Source organism: Bombus pyrosoma, linkage group LG15 (genome assembly GCF_014825855.1).
Source record: "Bombus pyrosoma isolate SC7728 linkage group LG15, ASM1482585v1, whole genome shotgun sequence".
Lineage (NCBI taxonomy): Eukaryota > Metazoa > Arthropoda > Insecta > Hymenoptera > Apidae > Bombus > Bombus pyrosoma.
The window spans coordinates 1,809,550-1,824,749 of record NC_057784.1 but is presented as its reverse complement, the minus strand read 5'-3'; the positions used below and the strand labels follow the sequence as shown (position 1 = coordinate 1,824,749).

The 15,200-nt window shown below is 36.1% G+C and overlaps 1 protein-coding gene across 1 annotated transcript in view; it reads right to left on the bottom strand.

The window, feature by feature from the left end:
• The window catches only part of LOC122575476 (suppressor of lurcher protein 1), a 299,608-nt gene extending 284,797 nt beyond the window's left edge, over positions 1 to 14,811 (bottom strand). The window contains exons 1-2 of the mRNA XM_043744480.1: positions 14,750 to 14,811; positions 13,999 to 14,058 (exon numbers count right to left, since the gene is read on the bottom strand). Of these exons, the coding sequence (XP_043600415.1) occupies positions 13,999 to 14,058; positions 14,750 to 14,796 (107 nt within the window). The 5' untranslated portion in view covers positions 14,797 to 14,811. The remainder of the gene's footprint in view (positions 1 to 13,998; positions 14,059 to 14,749) is intronic.
• Between the last annotated feature and the right edge of the window lie 389 nt (positions 14,812 to 15,200).

Below are 15,200 nucleotides of genomic sequence, written 5' to 3'. Positions count from 1 at the left end.
TTCATTGTTCGAGAAAATATAAGTAAAATTTCCGAGTAGTATAAAAGCGACCGAGCAAAAATAACTGGATCAATAAAGTTAGGAGCTCCATATTCGTCAACGGGAGATAGTTAATCCCATTAAAGTTCATCCGCAACAAGATTTATGCGTGAACACGGTTTTTAACGCGGTTGTCACGGTGAACATCGGCGGCGCACGACACGAAATTTCTTAGAGTGCTCGTGATGAGATAAGTTTCATGGTTTGGTACAATTTGCTATTATAATAAACACGATTATAGTAAATTTTATGGTGTAGATCTAGATATATTGTGGTCTCTATTCGCAAAATGTATAAATAGACTGGCGTTTGTATGCATTTATGACAAATCTGGAAGTAGAAAATTGCACAGAATACGCATTAGAATGAAAAAATATATAAAATAGGCAAACTATAGTGCTTCCCATAGTACTATAATAATATAATAATAAACATTCGACACAAATATAACGGTATAAAAATCAATTTTCTACCAAGGCTCTAACCTTGTAATTATATTCCCAAAAATGTGAATTTGCATAAAAATCCATAGTCTATACATATATTTATGTAATACATAACATAATATAATATAATATATGTAATTCGCACGGTAACCAACACTTGAGAAAACGCGAGAGAGCTCGTCCATTTATCGACACGTTCGCGCAGTTTAAGAAGAACCCCCAAGGTCGATTGTTGGCTTAAATACGTACTATATGTTCCTCGAGATGTGCCCTTCAACGGAGGTGAGATAATTTACCTTCGAGTGACTCGGTTCGTTGCGAGATCTCGTGGAAAAAGGTGCAGAAACTGAGACAGCGAACAAGTGGTGGACGAAAAGGTACCGAGAGGTTGGAAGAAGAGAAAGAGAGAGTCGAGGTCGACGTCAAGGGTTTTAGTCGAGAAGAGTTAAAGGTGAAACTGCAAAGATACTACAATGACAAAAGGAACGTCGCGTCGGTGAAAACGAGGATCGCTGGCGTAGGCCAGAAAACACGACGGAAACGATCAAAGGAATGGGACGACAAAGAAAGAAATACGAGAACAGTCTTCCATCAATAGTCGACGATTCTCTTTATAGGTATACGTGAACTACTTTGCCCAATCGAATGGAAGAGAATTACACCTCACGGTAACGGGGTCGGCTCCTCGAAGCGCGTTAAGCCAACGGAGAGTCGGTGATTCGATCGATTTAAGGCCTTGATCGATGATGACCGCTGGATAACCTTATTACCTGCATGGGTTAAGCAATTACGCTGGCAGAGAAAGATTATCGTCCAAAGAGCCAGAGATTAAAGAGTACGCCCGTCTTTTCGCTGCTTTCGTCTGACGTCTTCGTTTGCAGGGGTATGGTATACACAAATACACTCCCGTTTAAAAGTCATAGGGTATCTCTCCTATTATTAGCAGCTTTTTGATATTTCTGTACGTATTTGCACGTGTATTTTTAGTCAAATTGTTGATACGTCAGTGTATATTTTATTTATCGCATAAACTATCAAATTGGATGAATAATTACAATAAAATTCATCTATAATTTTCTTTCAATTTTAGGCGAGATATAATAATTGTATTGAGACTTTTGAGATTCATATAGTTGAATAAAAATTATACAAATTGATAATAATATATTTCTGGCTTCCCGCGAACTCAACTATTTCACCACTAAAATACTGAATTGTTTCAGTTAATTTTTAACACACAAAGAAAGATTTTACGAGTAGAATATATTCTCAACTGTATATTTATATTCCCAGCTTTCATAAATAATCATCATCTAGTTGCTCCATTTAATTAATTTCATAATTTTACTTACTATCAGCATCGAAATAAAAGTTTATTTTTAAACATTCGTAGTTTTGATATAAACGTACTCCGTATACTTGCTGTGAGATTTTTATATCAACAGCATTAAACTTTTGAAAGTGGAAGGTATTAGCGAATTTGTTAACATTTCTAGATATGTTTGACGGTCATCGCCATATTTCATCACGCTCGTGAAACATCGTGCTGTTTTTGCGAGACCTGCGATTTTTGCGGTCACAGATTGCTCTGCCACGTGGTGAAGATTTCACGTAGCGTATCCGTGCCCGGAACTGTAACAAAACTTGCTTGATGAATCGACGCAAAAAAGCTCATAGGCGGCATTCCTAAATTTCCGCCGTATTTGTCACTGAAACGCGATTTTCGCTTTTCTTTACATAGCTATACACGCACCCTCCTTATTTTCCTTTTCGGATCAGAACATTTCTTCGGTACTTTTCCACATTACCTACAGGACTGATATACGTTCCCGCTTGGAAATTTTAACACAGTTATTATATTTACTTAAACAGTGGATAAATTATGTAACGTTAAAAAAATCGAATAAAAACTTGATATCGTCTTAAAAGTCTTACCACTGCGTTATCCAAAACGATAATCTTTTGCCGGATATTAATCGTTAATTGTTCTCGGATACTTCAAGAAGGAACATGTCTCGAACAGATTCCATGAATGGGAAACGTTCCATTCATAGTTTCGAACAATGCAGCACTCACGCGATGCATAACAACGCGAGGTTCCCTTATCCTGGTTTCAGATCAGGATAAGTATATTGAAAAATGGTACGAAGATTCCAGAGTTTTATTTACGCTGATAATATTCAACGATGCATAGTCTCGTACTGGGAAATTCAGGTATTCCAGTGACTGGATATCTCTAACGCCACCGACCACGTTAAAACTGCACAGATGTCGACTTCCTACCGTGCGCACCAACGCGAAGTTCGCATGGAAGAACGCGGAGTACAAGGTCCGCTTCTTTTACACAGGAGATCGTATTTTTGCGAGAATAAGAAAAGGAGAGGTCAACCGTAGCGATGGCTAAGAGAGAAGACTGAACTGGTGCATTAATGTCGGCGCATACCTAAGATCGGAGGATTTCAAGCGTGGATAGAACTTCAACTATAAAACTCACGTTATATTAATCAATTGTATTACTTACGTTATATCATGTTGTTTAAATGGTTGTTTTAAAATGTTATATAACACGCAAGATTTTTAATCTATTTCACAATGGTAAAATACGAAAAGCATCTGAAAATATATATGGAAGTTACAAGGCATTTACTGAATACTCTTCGCGAAGATCACCAAATTATTCATTACGTTAAGTGGACACCACAAGTCACAATATGTATTGAGACGCTGTATACTAATCTTTCACGAACAATAAGTGTACGTGTATAATAAACGTCTTGTAACTTGTACATAGAATTTCGGATTTGTTTTAAATTTGACTATTACTATCACGATAGTCGTGTCTCGTTACAATGCTAACTAAATTGCAAAAAGCTTCTTACCATACATTCATACGGTATGATAAATGTTTCTTACGATGTAATAGTAAAAGAACGATTTGTTTGCGATACGTTCGCGAGTCATTGCATATTTTTGCAAATATTTTGGAACTGCGAAAGTCGAATAAGAAGCGATACACACTATCTCGTAGGAATTGTCAGAAGTGCTCAGAAATGGGTGTATCAAGTGGCTGACAGAGAGGAGTCTCGTAGTATCCATCAGCACCATTCAGCGTAATATCCGAGTGCGTCTGACAGTGCGGCTTAACGCTGATATATCGAAACATTTCTCAAGGGTCTTCCTCGCTTTTAGCAAGTTTTACCACGACCTTCGCGGTAAACGTTATCGAGCGCAAGATTAATTAATAGCACGCGCCCACTTCTCTCCCTGGTGTTCGTTTTGCTTGCTCGGAACGGATCGTTCAACTAACCATTGAATTAATCATTCTTCCAGCTTCTTACGCTCATCTGACTTGCGCCAACGTGCTTTGAAACTTAAATTAGTCGTAAACAGACGAGTATCAGAAAGTTAGCAATTATGATCACGATTTTGCTTTCTTTTTGAAAATAGTATCCACTTCGCTAAGAAAGAGCCTGCGTTGTATAACAACTCAATCTTTGTGCTGCGCTTTTTTAATTTTTAGTTAAAATTTCGTTGGAGGTTATTTATATCATATTTCAGTATTAGTTTCAATGTACACTTTGTTCATTTAAACATCCTAAATTCTGAATCATTAATAGTTGCTATTCCTTTCACTGTTGTGTTCGTTCGCCGAATCGTACCTAATTCTAAAAGGAAAATAAATGTTTACAATCTTATAGCTTTTAACAATGTTTAAGTCGAAATAGAAACGAATCAAAGAGTAAGATTTTCAAAATTATTTACCAGTTATTAGTTTAAAAAAATACGAATGCTTTTATCGCTGGCTGGACGTTCTAACGGTAAATTTCACAACGCTACATTTAATAATGTCAGATCGAGTACCATTCGTTCAAAAAATACGGGCAAACTGAAAACGAAGCATCAGCTAATTGGACCATACAGTTATTATTAAAAGTGCGTGGAAACGCGAACAGTGAGAAAGCAAATAATGTAGTTGTTTCAGCAGAAACGGAACGAAGTTAATTGATTCAACGAAAAGTGGATCGAAATCAATTATCCTTTGTTGGGAAATGTTTATTCTGAGAACTAAAAAACGAAAGCTTATAACGTTGGGATATTAGAGCGGTTTGCGAAACATGGAAAAATATGCACCTCGTTGCGAACTAATATTTGAGAGCCACAAATTTCACCGTCGCAGTAATTACAGGTTTTTATAGCTTGCAGCTTGAATCGGTCGTGAATCAACGTGCTCTCCGATATAAGCAAAATGAAGGCACAAAACATCCGTAAAACACTGACATTTTAACGGCATCAGCAGTTCAGAGGAATTTCGAAATAACTGATTTCTTTATAACAATTTTCTACGAACTGTATATAATAAGTAATTATCTTGCAGCAAGTGGTTGTTTTATAGAACATATTATACTTGTTCGGATGATGTTCTCATCGAAAGTTGCGCCGTAACCGATATATCGTAATCGGGTTATTTTTGAACTACAATAACTCGAAGTAGAAATTGCTTAAATTACTTGACCTCGCGGTATCTCTATTTATATTTACTACTTTACGAAAGACCCAGGAAAAATACAGAATGGAAGTTGCAATTAATTAATCCAAAAATCCTACTCATATCATTATGTGCCATCTATGATCCAGCAATGTGAGCTGAAGATTAATAGGAGAGTTAACAGGAAGAGGGTCTGGAACTTTGGTTTCTTGAAATTGATTTTGATATTCGAATAGTATGATATCGCTACCATTTCCCTTCTTCCTTTTTTCAAACTTTTTAAAATCTAGAAAAATCAAACTATGTGCACTTTTATCAGGTGGCAGGGAAGAATTGTAAAAAAAAAATACGTTCAGAAGCTCAAAGGTCAATGACGAAATGAAATTAGGTAGCTCGATACTGAATTAGGATGGAATTCAAGGATTTATCAAGGATTAACTCCTGTACGCTGCAGCTGCAAGTCTCTGGGCAAGTCTCTCGTTTCCCAAGTCGACCCCACCATCACCATTTTCAGCTCTAAGTCTTCGTGCACAGAGGAACTTTATGTGGGTTAAGTAGAATCATGGTCCGTGTCACGCTCAAAGGATTTAGGAGTCAGGCGTAGTCGGCGCTGCAGGATTTAAAAAAAAAGAGGAGAATTTTCCCGTAAAGAAGTACGTTTCCCGTCGCTGAAACTACCTATTGTGGTTAGGTTAATAACGACTAATGGTTAAAGCACCGCGTTAAATTCGTACGTTTTTACGGCTACTTCTAAATCTTTCGAGAAAGTACTAAAGCCCGATTGAACATCCGATAAATTTTTTCATTTAACACGACCGCAGGTATGTCATTCATTCCGTAAGTTGAATTAAAAGTTAATGTTTATTCGGCAAAGAAGGAAATTATTCATTTGTACGTGTACCGGTTCAAATGTTTTCTATTATTGATTGAAATTAATTTGAAATATTCGAAAACAAAGTGCATAAAATAATAGATCAATTTCCGAAATTAACTGGATTAAAAATATTAATTGATTAATTGATACATGTACCGAGTGATAGGAAATTTTGCGCCGCGATCATTATAGCGTGATTCTATATCTCGTTATGGATCGATGGAGATTTGTTGAGAAAAGGTGACCTCGGCTCTGAAATTCCAGATCAAATTTTTTTGCTTGCATTGTATTCTACTGGTCGCGAGCGACAACTTTCTCAAAGGTGCCATTGGGTCGGAAACTCAACCGTTCTCTTGAAAAATGGTGTTAAAGTAGCTCTTGCAGCTGTTTTATTTACAATATGCTTTTACTTCATAGTCAGATGCAGGTTAAGTAGCCGTGTCGTCTCTGATAATTTACTGCAGCTCGTAAATAATACCCTAGTAGCGTATGTTGTTCTGTTGCTGATACGCGCACCATCAACCGTCTAGTGCTATGATGCGAATTGGTTACATTTGAACGACATACGACGCAAGTAGCTAATAGTTTCCCTCTCAGTTTACTGCCACACGCGGTAGTGAAGTTTTAGGTTCTCGTTGGTACCAGTATACGCGATATTCTTGATTACCAAATTGTTGGCCCAACTACTGGAAATCGCATCAATCTGGATTTTCTATTTAATCGAAAGTTATACTTTAGTTATAGTTTAATCGTCCTCCGTTATCCCTCAACAAATTTCTATGAATTTCTCGAGCTAATGCGTAGCTTTTTTCTGCTCCGTCAATAATACGCAACTTATATTGTAAATTTTCTAACGTAAACATATTTATATCGCAAGTAAAACAGTTCCTTTGACAAAGATGGTTCTCGTGACGAGTAGAATGTGATGCAAACAAAACAGAATTTGGTCCTGAATTTCAGAGTCAAGGTGAATTTTGGTGGCACCTTTTTTTTTTAAACAAAACCCCACCGATCCTGAGGTGTAGAATCACGCTACGATTAGGGCCATGTATAATTTCCTTCCAGCCTGTACATAATGATTACAATCCATAATTAATTGAAACAGATATTCAATATTGCGGTAATTGTTTCTTACGTCTATCATACATTCGCGTACAAGTATCAAATATATTTCTTTTATAAATTGAAACACACGTCGATAACTATTATCGAGTTATCTACTGAACGTTTTGCGCATTCGATAACGTGATCAAATAGAGTCACAGGATATTTAAAACAGAACAAAAAGAATATAAAAAGATCAAATACATATATATGTGTAAAGAGTTTGAAACAAATTTAATTATAAGCAGCTTCGATGTGAATATATAGAGACAAAATCGATTTATCGGGACAAAGACGAGTGAACGAGTCTTTTTGCCATTCTGTCGCGATAGAAAATGTTTGTGGATAGTTACAAACATCGCAAAATATCACTTCGTAAAGAAAGTTACGGTTTTCCTTCAAAATAGCAATTTCACTCAATTGATATTTCCCTTTTAATTGGTAAAACTGCTGTTAATTATATAATTGGTTTCTACAAAAGACGGTTTCTAATTAGTTTAAAGTTAGATAAATATTATAAAGTCACAGATACAGAGGAAAGATTATATCTTAACTTATAAGGAAACTAAAGTATTAATTTTATTGCTGGGATTCTCAAATACTTCAGTTGTAACGACGCTGTTTTAGAAATCCTATCTGAATTTAGCTCTTTCCACTTGAACCTCCTCTTTTGGTATATTTTCCTTGGATCTACGTTCTGATCTTGGTTTCTGTTTTTCTTAAAATTTAATTATCAACCACAGAAACCGTTCTTTGAAGTTCTATTCTTTACTTTATAGGAAAATATAGCACGGACTCTCTAGAGATCTTGTAACTTCCATATACCGCACGCAGTGCACGCGTACCGAGCGAAAATTCAAAGTCGATTTTCTCGAAAACAAAGCCTCAAACGAAAAATTTTTATTCTATATTTTCGACTTCTTTTTTCGCGTAGAATCACCTCCTTTCCGCTTGTACCACCAGTTACCAACCACCCCGTATATTTTCAGATTTGCTTGAAATTTCATTTTAGCGCCAATGAAATTTCAAGACGTTTCCTATAAGTTGCACAATATACGTACATAAGATTTTTATGGTACATAATTGTACGAATAATTTTTCAAGCAGCTGTACGTAAATTACCCCGTTGCCTATAGTGCAGTTAGGTCAGTTTCACTTATCGCTAGAGCCTTGGTGAACCGATCGTATATCGAACAAATATATGATGCACATTATCGCTGTCCTAGGAAGGACTTTGGTTAGACAGACCAAGAAAGAGGTGGTCAGGATGAGGAGAACGAATCCGTCCGAGGAAACGAAAGGGGCGGAGAGACAGAGAAGAATACCAGACCGTTTCTATTCTCGCAGGACTTCTCTTGCGAATGTTCGCCAGCTGGCAGAGTCAGTTTTAGATGGCTTTATATCAAACTTCCACGACACCAATGATGACGTCTACATAGACGTAGTTATTATCGTTGGTTTGCAAACACTGAAATGAGTTTGTTTGATTAGTTTAGCGGCTCATTTAAGTTTACCTTTAACTCTTGTACTCAATCGAGCAAATAATCGAAAATAAAATACCGCAGCTACCAAAAGTATTTTCACGGCGTTCTTCATATACTAATTAATTAAAACCAAGTATATTAAACTTCACATTATTCGGTAGCGTCTTCGTACGAGGGTAAAAATTCGAAATTTTATTGTGAAAATCATATGTAGAAGGCTTCATTGAAATATAAAAGTAAAAGTATGTGACGATACTTTTTCTAGCCGCTGTAAATATGATAAAAATGGTCTTGTACAAATTCCGCTACAGTTCAGTATTTTATCGAATGTAGCATGAATGTAGCAATCGTTTTTCTTCTTGTTACTTCTGTATCGTATCATCCAGTTTTTCAGTATTTCGTGTTTCATATCCTTCACCGCATAACGATGTTTCAAATGCATTAAATGGCATGGTACTAGTTTAATACACACATAACAGAAAATATCACGCAACAAATATTTCAACAATTTCGAATCTCTCTTTCTGTTTCCACATTTTTATCCATCCGTGCAAACGTTTGGGAAAAATCACTCGCTGGTCGTGCGTCATGGTTTTACTTAGCTTCACGGCTTTCTACTTTCCTCTTGTTTAGATCCTATTAAAGTTTAAACAGACGATCGAACGAAAAAAATATTAATCCAGGGAAGTTTATCGCGCACGGAAATCTCCATTGCGTGTTTAATCCACCTAAAGTCGTATCCCTCTCCCCTGTTACGAAGTTTGACATACCATCGAACTACGACCGAATACAATGTTGCCGGGGAAAACTTTTAAATAGAAAAGTTCGGTCCGAACGTTCACGATCTTGTGCCGCCGCTCGTTATCGTGCCTCGTTAACTCGTAAACGTTAATAACCGACAGGCGTCGTAATTCACAATTAGTGTAATAGAAGCGCGACAGCGTGGCTTCATGCAGGAATGGACGTTTTAAAAAATTTATCAAATACTTGTGGAAAGTGGCACATATGAAATCTTCATGAATATTGTATCCGGCTTCGTAATTATAGCGTCAGAGGAGAAAGCGATATCTAGTATTTGCAAAAAAAGGGATTATGCTTGGTCACAGATTTGCATTTTGATGGTAGTATTAAGAATTAATAACTACTGTGGATAGATAGTTCGACGGCAATTCGATCGCCTGATGCTATAGAAAGATAATATACATAAACATAAGGAATAAAATTTAAAAGTTATAGATATATGCGTAATATAAACTTCGAGTTACAAATTATACAGAATTAAGTCAGTCGATTCTTCGATAGTTAGAAAATTTAGATATTGTCTAAGTCCTTCGTTATCTTCCTGGAACAATAATTCGATTTAACTTCGATCATTTACGAATATGAGAGACCAACTTTAATTAACAAATCGAACATTGATCAAATAAATCAAACATCAACATCGATGGAAAAATAAAATTTGCAAGAGCAATTATGGCTTTCAAAGAATAATTATTTATTTGGCATAGTTAGAAATTTAAAAAATTGGATTGTCAGAAATTTATGAAATATCTTCAAAAAAGAAAAAAAAAAAATGGTGAAATTTAGAAAATTAAAGAGACAGGAGAATCATCCTATATTGCAAAAATGGAAATTTCAAGAGGGATATAAATGGAAACATTGAAAACAATGAAAACAGCACACAAACACGCGAGTAAACAGGCACGAATTATTGGAATTAATATTTAATCGGGGTGCAATGAATTTGATTATCTTCAATAATGCAAAAACCAAAGCAGACCTTCGTTTCACGTAACAGTTAACATTCGACTAATGAAGATATTTTACGATTAATAACAAAATACATACATATATGAAAATTACTCGGTTCAATAATCCTTTCACGGTAATAATATGTAATTACCTTTATTAATAGCTCAAACAAAGTGATCAACGAAATTAACAAATTCATTATGTCAAGATTGAAAGCGCTCAAAACTTTTCCGATCGCTTCCTGTCAGATATCAGAAGCAAATAATATCGCGTTGAATTAACATACTTTGATAATAAATTCAATCATTTGAAAGTCATAAAATACACGTAGACACGCAATAACGTTCATAAGGTATTGATTTATAAAATTATAATCCTTCATTTACGTTGTTCAAACCTTAGATTTATATCTTCAGCAATGTTTGCAATACATTTTCTAAATTTGAACTTATGACAAAAATCACTTGTAAATATCCCCATAATTTCTATAATAATCCCGTAAATTACTCTTTTTTCAACGTTTTTTCTAACAGTTTGATATCGGATTTACTTATCGAAAATTTAAGGTTCGGTATGGTGCACGGGTTATTAATTTGAAGCTTTGGCAGAATGAAATTTCACATACGCCAACCTAATGTGTATATTCTGACCTGCTGTCATTTCCTATACCGACAAATTCGTGTAAAGCACTTGAAATGTAACTACTCTCTGATTTCCCATGCTGCTATAATTTTTAAGGATCGATATAATATTCCGGTCGAATATTTGTAAATACAATAACATGGTAATATGTAAATATTAATCTCTATCATTTGTAAACCAATTAATACAGTGATCTGTAATTTGTAAATAGTAATTTGTAATTTATAAATACAATAATACAGTAGCGACGACATCCACATGTAAATAGTAAATTCTAATTTTATTATCTCCCTGTTTTAGAAACTTTACGCGACGAAATTGTGACCCTCGCGTTTTCATTTTAAATCTCAATAGCGACCAAGTTAATTGAATCAACTTTAATAAGGTTGATCAAATTTCAACTCGAAGAAAATTCCACAAATTCCACGACGTGTGAGGATTCGTTCGCGAATCTCCATGCATTTGGTTAGACGTGTCTTTTGACGCATTTGCAGAGTTCAGTTTCTTGCGGCTATAAATCGTCCATGTTCGAGTAAATACACATAGCTCGGTTTAATAGTTCCTCTCTCGTTGTAAGTCACAAGATATACCGATACTTACGGAATTCGCGACTTTAATCCTCTCTGCTAAGTCTACAATCCTCTCTTCTTATTGTCATCCCTTTTCCTTTCTGCTAACATCTCTCTTAAAACTTGTCAAATTCAATTACAATCTCTAACACGTGACATACACGAAAATTTATCGCTGCGATGTGGGTATTTCGTTCGAAGGAACAAAATAGTTACGATTTTCGTACGTAATTTGATCGAATTTGTAACATGCGATCAAATGCAGCTACCTTTGAGTCAGGACATTAGTCAGGCAGAAGAAATTTCAGTTACAATGAGAGGTCGCGCGATCTCCATTTAACGTGTTATTTAAGTCCAAGTATTAAAGTATACTAACATCGTTCAAGTATACTACCATCATGTGGCCTAAAAAATTTATTTGCTATGAAATTCAAAATCAATCAAGAAGAACCTAATAAAGAAACGTTTCGTTAGAAAATGTCACTGTACAATATTCTCGTTTTGTATTTCTAGTTTAACTGGTCATTGGATTCAGCAAATCCACTCGCTCAAAAATTCCAACAAATATTACTTTGTCACGTTAGCCAGCCATGTTAATAATCGCATATTAGCGAGGAAAAGTTCGAAGAGGAAGAAATCCGCGTGGTTCGATCGCGTCACAACAGCGAGGGAAATTTCTTTTATTGTACGTGTTCCGTACCGCGATCCAGTCATTACAAACTCGTCCATTTCTTCATCCACAACAGCCTTTCGAGACTACCACTTTGTAATATTCTTAAGCTGCCATACACCTTTTTCCAGTTTTATTTCTCTGTCTACGTTTTCCTTAACATATTCACTAAGACCAGCAATAAGCCCCAAGGAGCCGTTAGTGCCGCGTCGAAAATTAATCTTTATTTCCACTGATCCCATCTGCCTGTTCCTTATTTCCATCGAATTCCTTATTTTTACTTGCATATGTATTCTTTAAGTTGAGGTCACTCGAGCTTACGTTTCGCACGTGCGAGTGACCGTCAGTCTAGAGGCAGTCAGTTCTCATCTTGTCTACCAGTTTTTCCTACCAATTACCAGCGATGTCCGCTGCCCTAACTTCCTTACCGAAAATTACAACTGACGAAACAGCTTGTCTCACGTTCTAAGCACGCTCGTCTCGAGGTTTCATCTTTTCCACATGCATCACCGGTACTTCACTTGCACCCAGCTCTCCGCTTAGGAAACACAGCAAAACAGCATCGTTTCGCGTACACTTAACGTTCATTCTCACATTCAGAGTCGAAGGTGCTCTTTGTGAAGTATGAAATAATAAATAGTTATATTTAAACTTTGAAACCGTGTCAGATTCCATCTAAACATGCCTATCATCTTAATCGAGGTAGGGAATTGGGTTGATTCGTCGCGTCGATACTAATCGGGACGAGAATTTACGACTCTCGTTGACGAGTCACACCAGAGATGCGTTTGCCCGCGAATACAGTCGAACAATACATGTGGTATCGATTTTGAGCTACACGGTTGCGAAGAAAAATTCGTAGATGATTGATGCGATAGTGAATTTTCAAGTTTTACCGCCGCGGCCAGAAGCAACGTATGTAATTCGACCAGTTGCTAGTCGACCGGCAACACGATTTTTAACTTATCGGCGAACAGTCACGTGGGTGAAACGGCAGCTTATATTTCTTTCACAATATGATTGCAGATGCATTTATTCGCAAAAGCATTCGCTACCGCTGCTGGCGCAACAAATTGCACGTTTGTAGATAATTCAGCGGAGTGAATCAAGAGTCACGAACGGGGTGGAGGATACGATGTGTTTGAAGCGCAGTTGCGTCAGAACCGCTGTTATTTAGCAAATGTACGATTTATGTCTGATCCCGTACAGGTGTGCTTTGATGAATTATTATCCAGGATAAGTTACGTATTTATTTATTAATGTGTCATAGGCTGCCTTTTTCCGAAACCGTAGCGATTTACTTCTAAAAAAAAAAAGATTTTTTAAAGGATCGAGAGGCTAATTATATTTTATGGGGTTTGATGGCACTTAAAATGACGAGGCGATCCTTTCCATCTCTCTTACTTTAAATGGGGACGAATTAATTTTTTGTTATTTAAATAATTATTTCTGATCTTATATTTTACTACATTTTTTTTTTATTCTGAGTAGCGAACAATTTTTTTGACTGAAAAAGTGAAAATTTTTTGTCGTGTTTAACTAGTTATGTTGTTCAATGCTAAGAATGGTTTTAGTTGTATAAATTATGCGTATGAAAATAATCGAATAAAATATAATCAAATAAACTATAAACCAAACGCGAATCGAGATTTTAGATTCGCAGAATTAGGATTATTAAACTTCAAGCCTTGCTATTTGGTTTGCCAACGTTGGCTAGCAAGCGCTACACGTTTCTGAAATTTCAAATTGAATTCGTACTGTATTTCGCCGACCTGAATAATTTCAGTTATGATCAAGTTACCGAACTTATTCATTGAAGAATAGTAATGTAATAATTTTAAACATAATTGATTTTCCTCTTGTGGTACAATATATGTAATTGGTACAAAAAATAATTTCGCAATTTTTTGAATTCTTCTTTTGAGAGCTTACCTTAAGTCTCCTTTTTGTAAAGAAATTTCTTCGAAAAATAAACGTATCCTCTCCTTTAATCTGAAACCAAATGAACATTCTTTAAGTAAATATTTTTAAATGAGCCCTTGGTAATAATTAAATAATAAAATAATTTTTCATATTATCGTTAGCTATATAATGTAACATATAAATGTGCCCATATTTCGATAACAATCAGAAATGCAAACGATTCAAAAGTTAGAACAAACGGAAATCGTATTCACAGGAAAAATCAATATAAGTCACGCACATACACACACACAACATACATGCATTCTACGTGTCATTTGAATCAGACGAGAGCAACTCTTCGATAGACGGCTGTAAACAAGGTTGGTTTAAAATACTGCACGTTTGGTAACGATTGAAGGTGCTAATTCGATTCTAGTGTAGTAGCGACGTGACAAGGTCTTAAATCGAAGTAGCAAGTCGCGACATCGATTGATGCAGCCGGGTCGTTCACGTTTACTACGGTTTCTTCTACCTTTTTCCAATGGAAACTGAACCCAAGCCAAAGCATACTTCGTATGGCACTGACTGAGGTTTCTGGCCTTATCTTGTCAGGTTTCTATCAATTCGCCCGTTCAGACATACGTTGTACCTGTAAACTTTTACGTTTCATCAATTTTACGATTGAAATGACTCTACCTAAAATTTCTCGTAATGTAAATATAAGTGATACATTCATAAAAAGCATCCATAAGCGTTCGAGTATTTTCGTTATATATACCTTAGATGATTTCTCCTAGATTCAAGAAACTTCAATATCAACCACATTTTCACATGAATTCTACAAGAATTGTTACGCCACGAGGCTTACCATAGGCCGTGTCCCTAACCGTCGCTCGTGGTACTACGGTGTCGCAGACAGATCGTCTTACAGGACCGGCGAAATATATACAATGTAGCGACAAGCGCATAGTTCTAGAAACGTCGATTCGCCTTCGGTCTGTTATTTCATATACACAAACAAGGTGGCGTACGTGATCATAGACGCGAACGGTGACGTGACCCGAGCATAGTGGGGGTCGTCTCCGGAAGAAACAAAGAAGAAGATCGAAGGGCATCAGTACCTTTTGAGGATTCGAACGTTATGTATCGAGAGGTTGTGACAAATAAAATTAAAGTCGCTTAGTTTACCGAATACATCAAGAAGTATTATAAAGTCGGATCGAATTCCT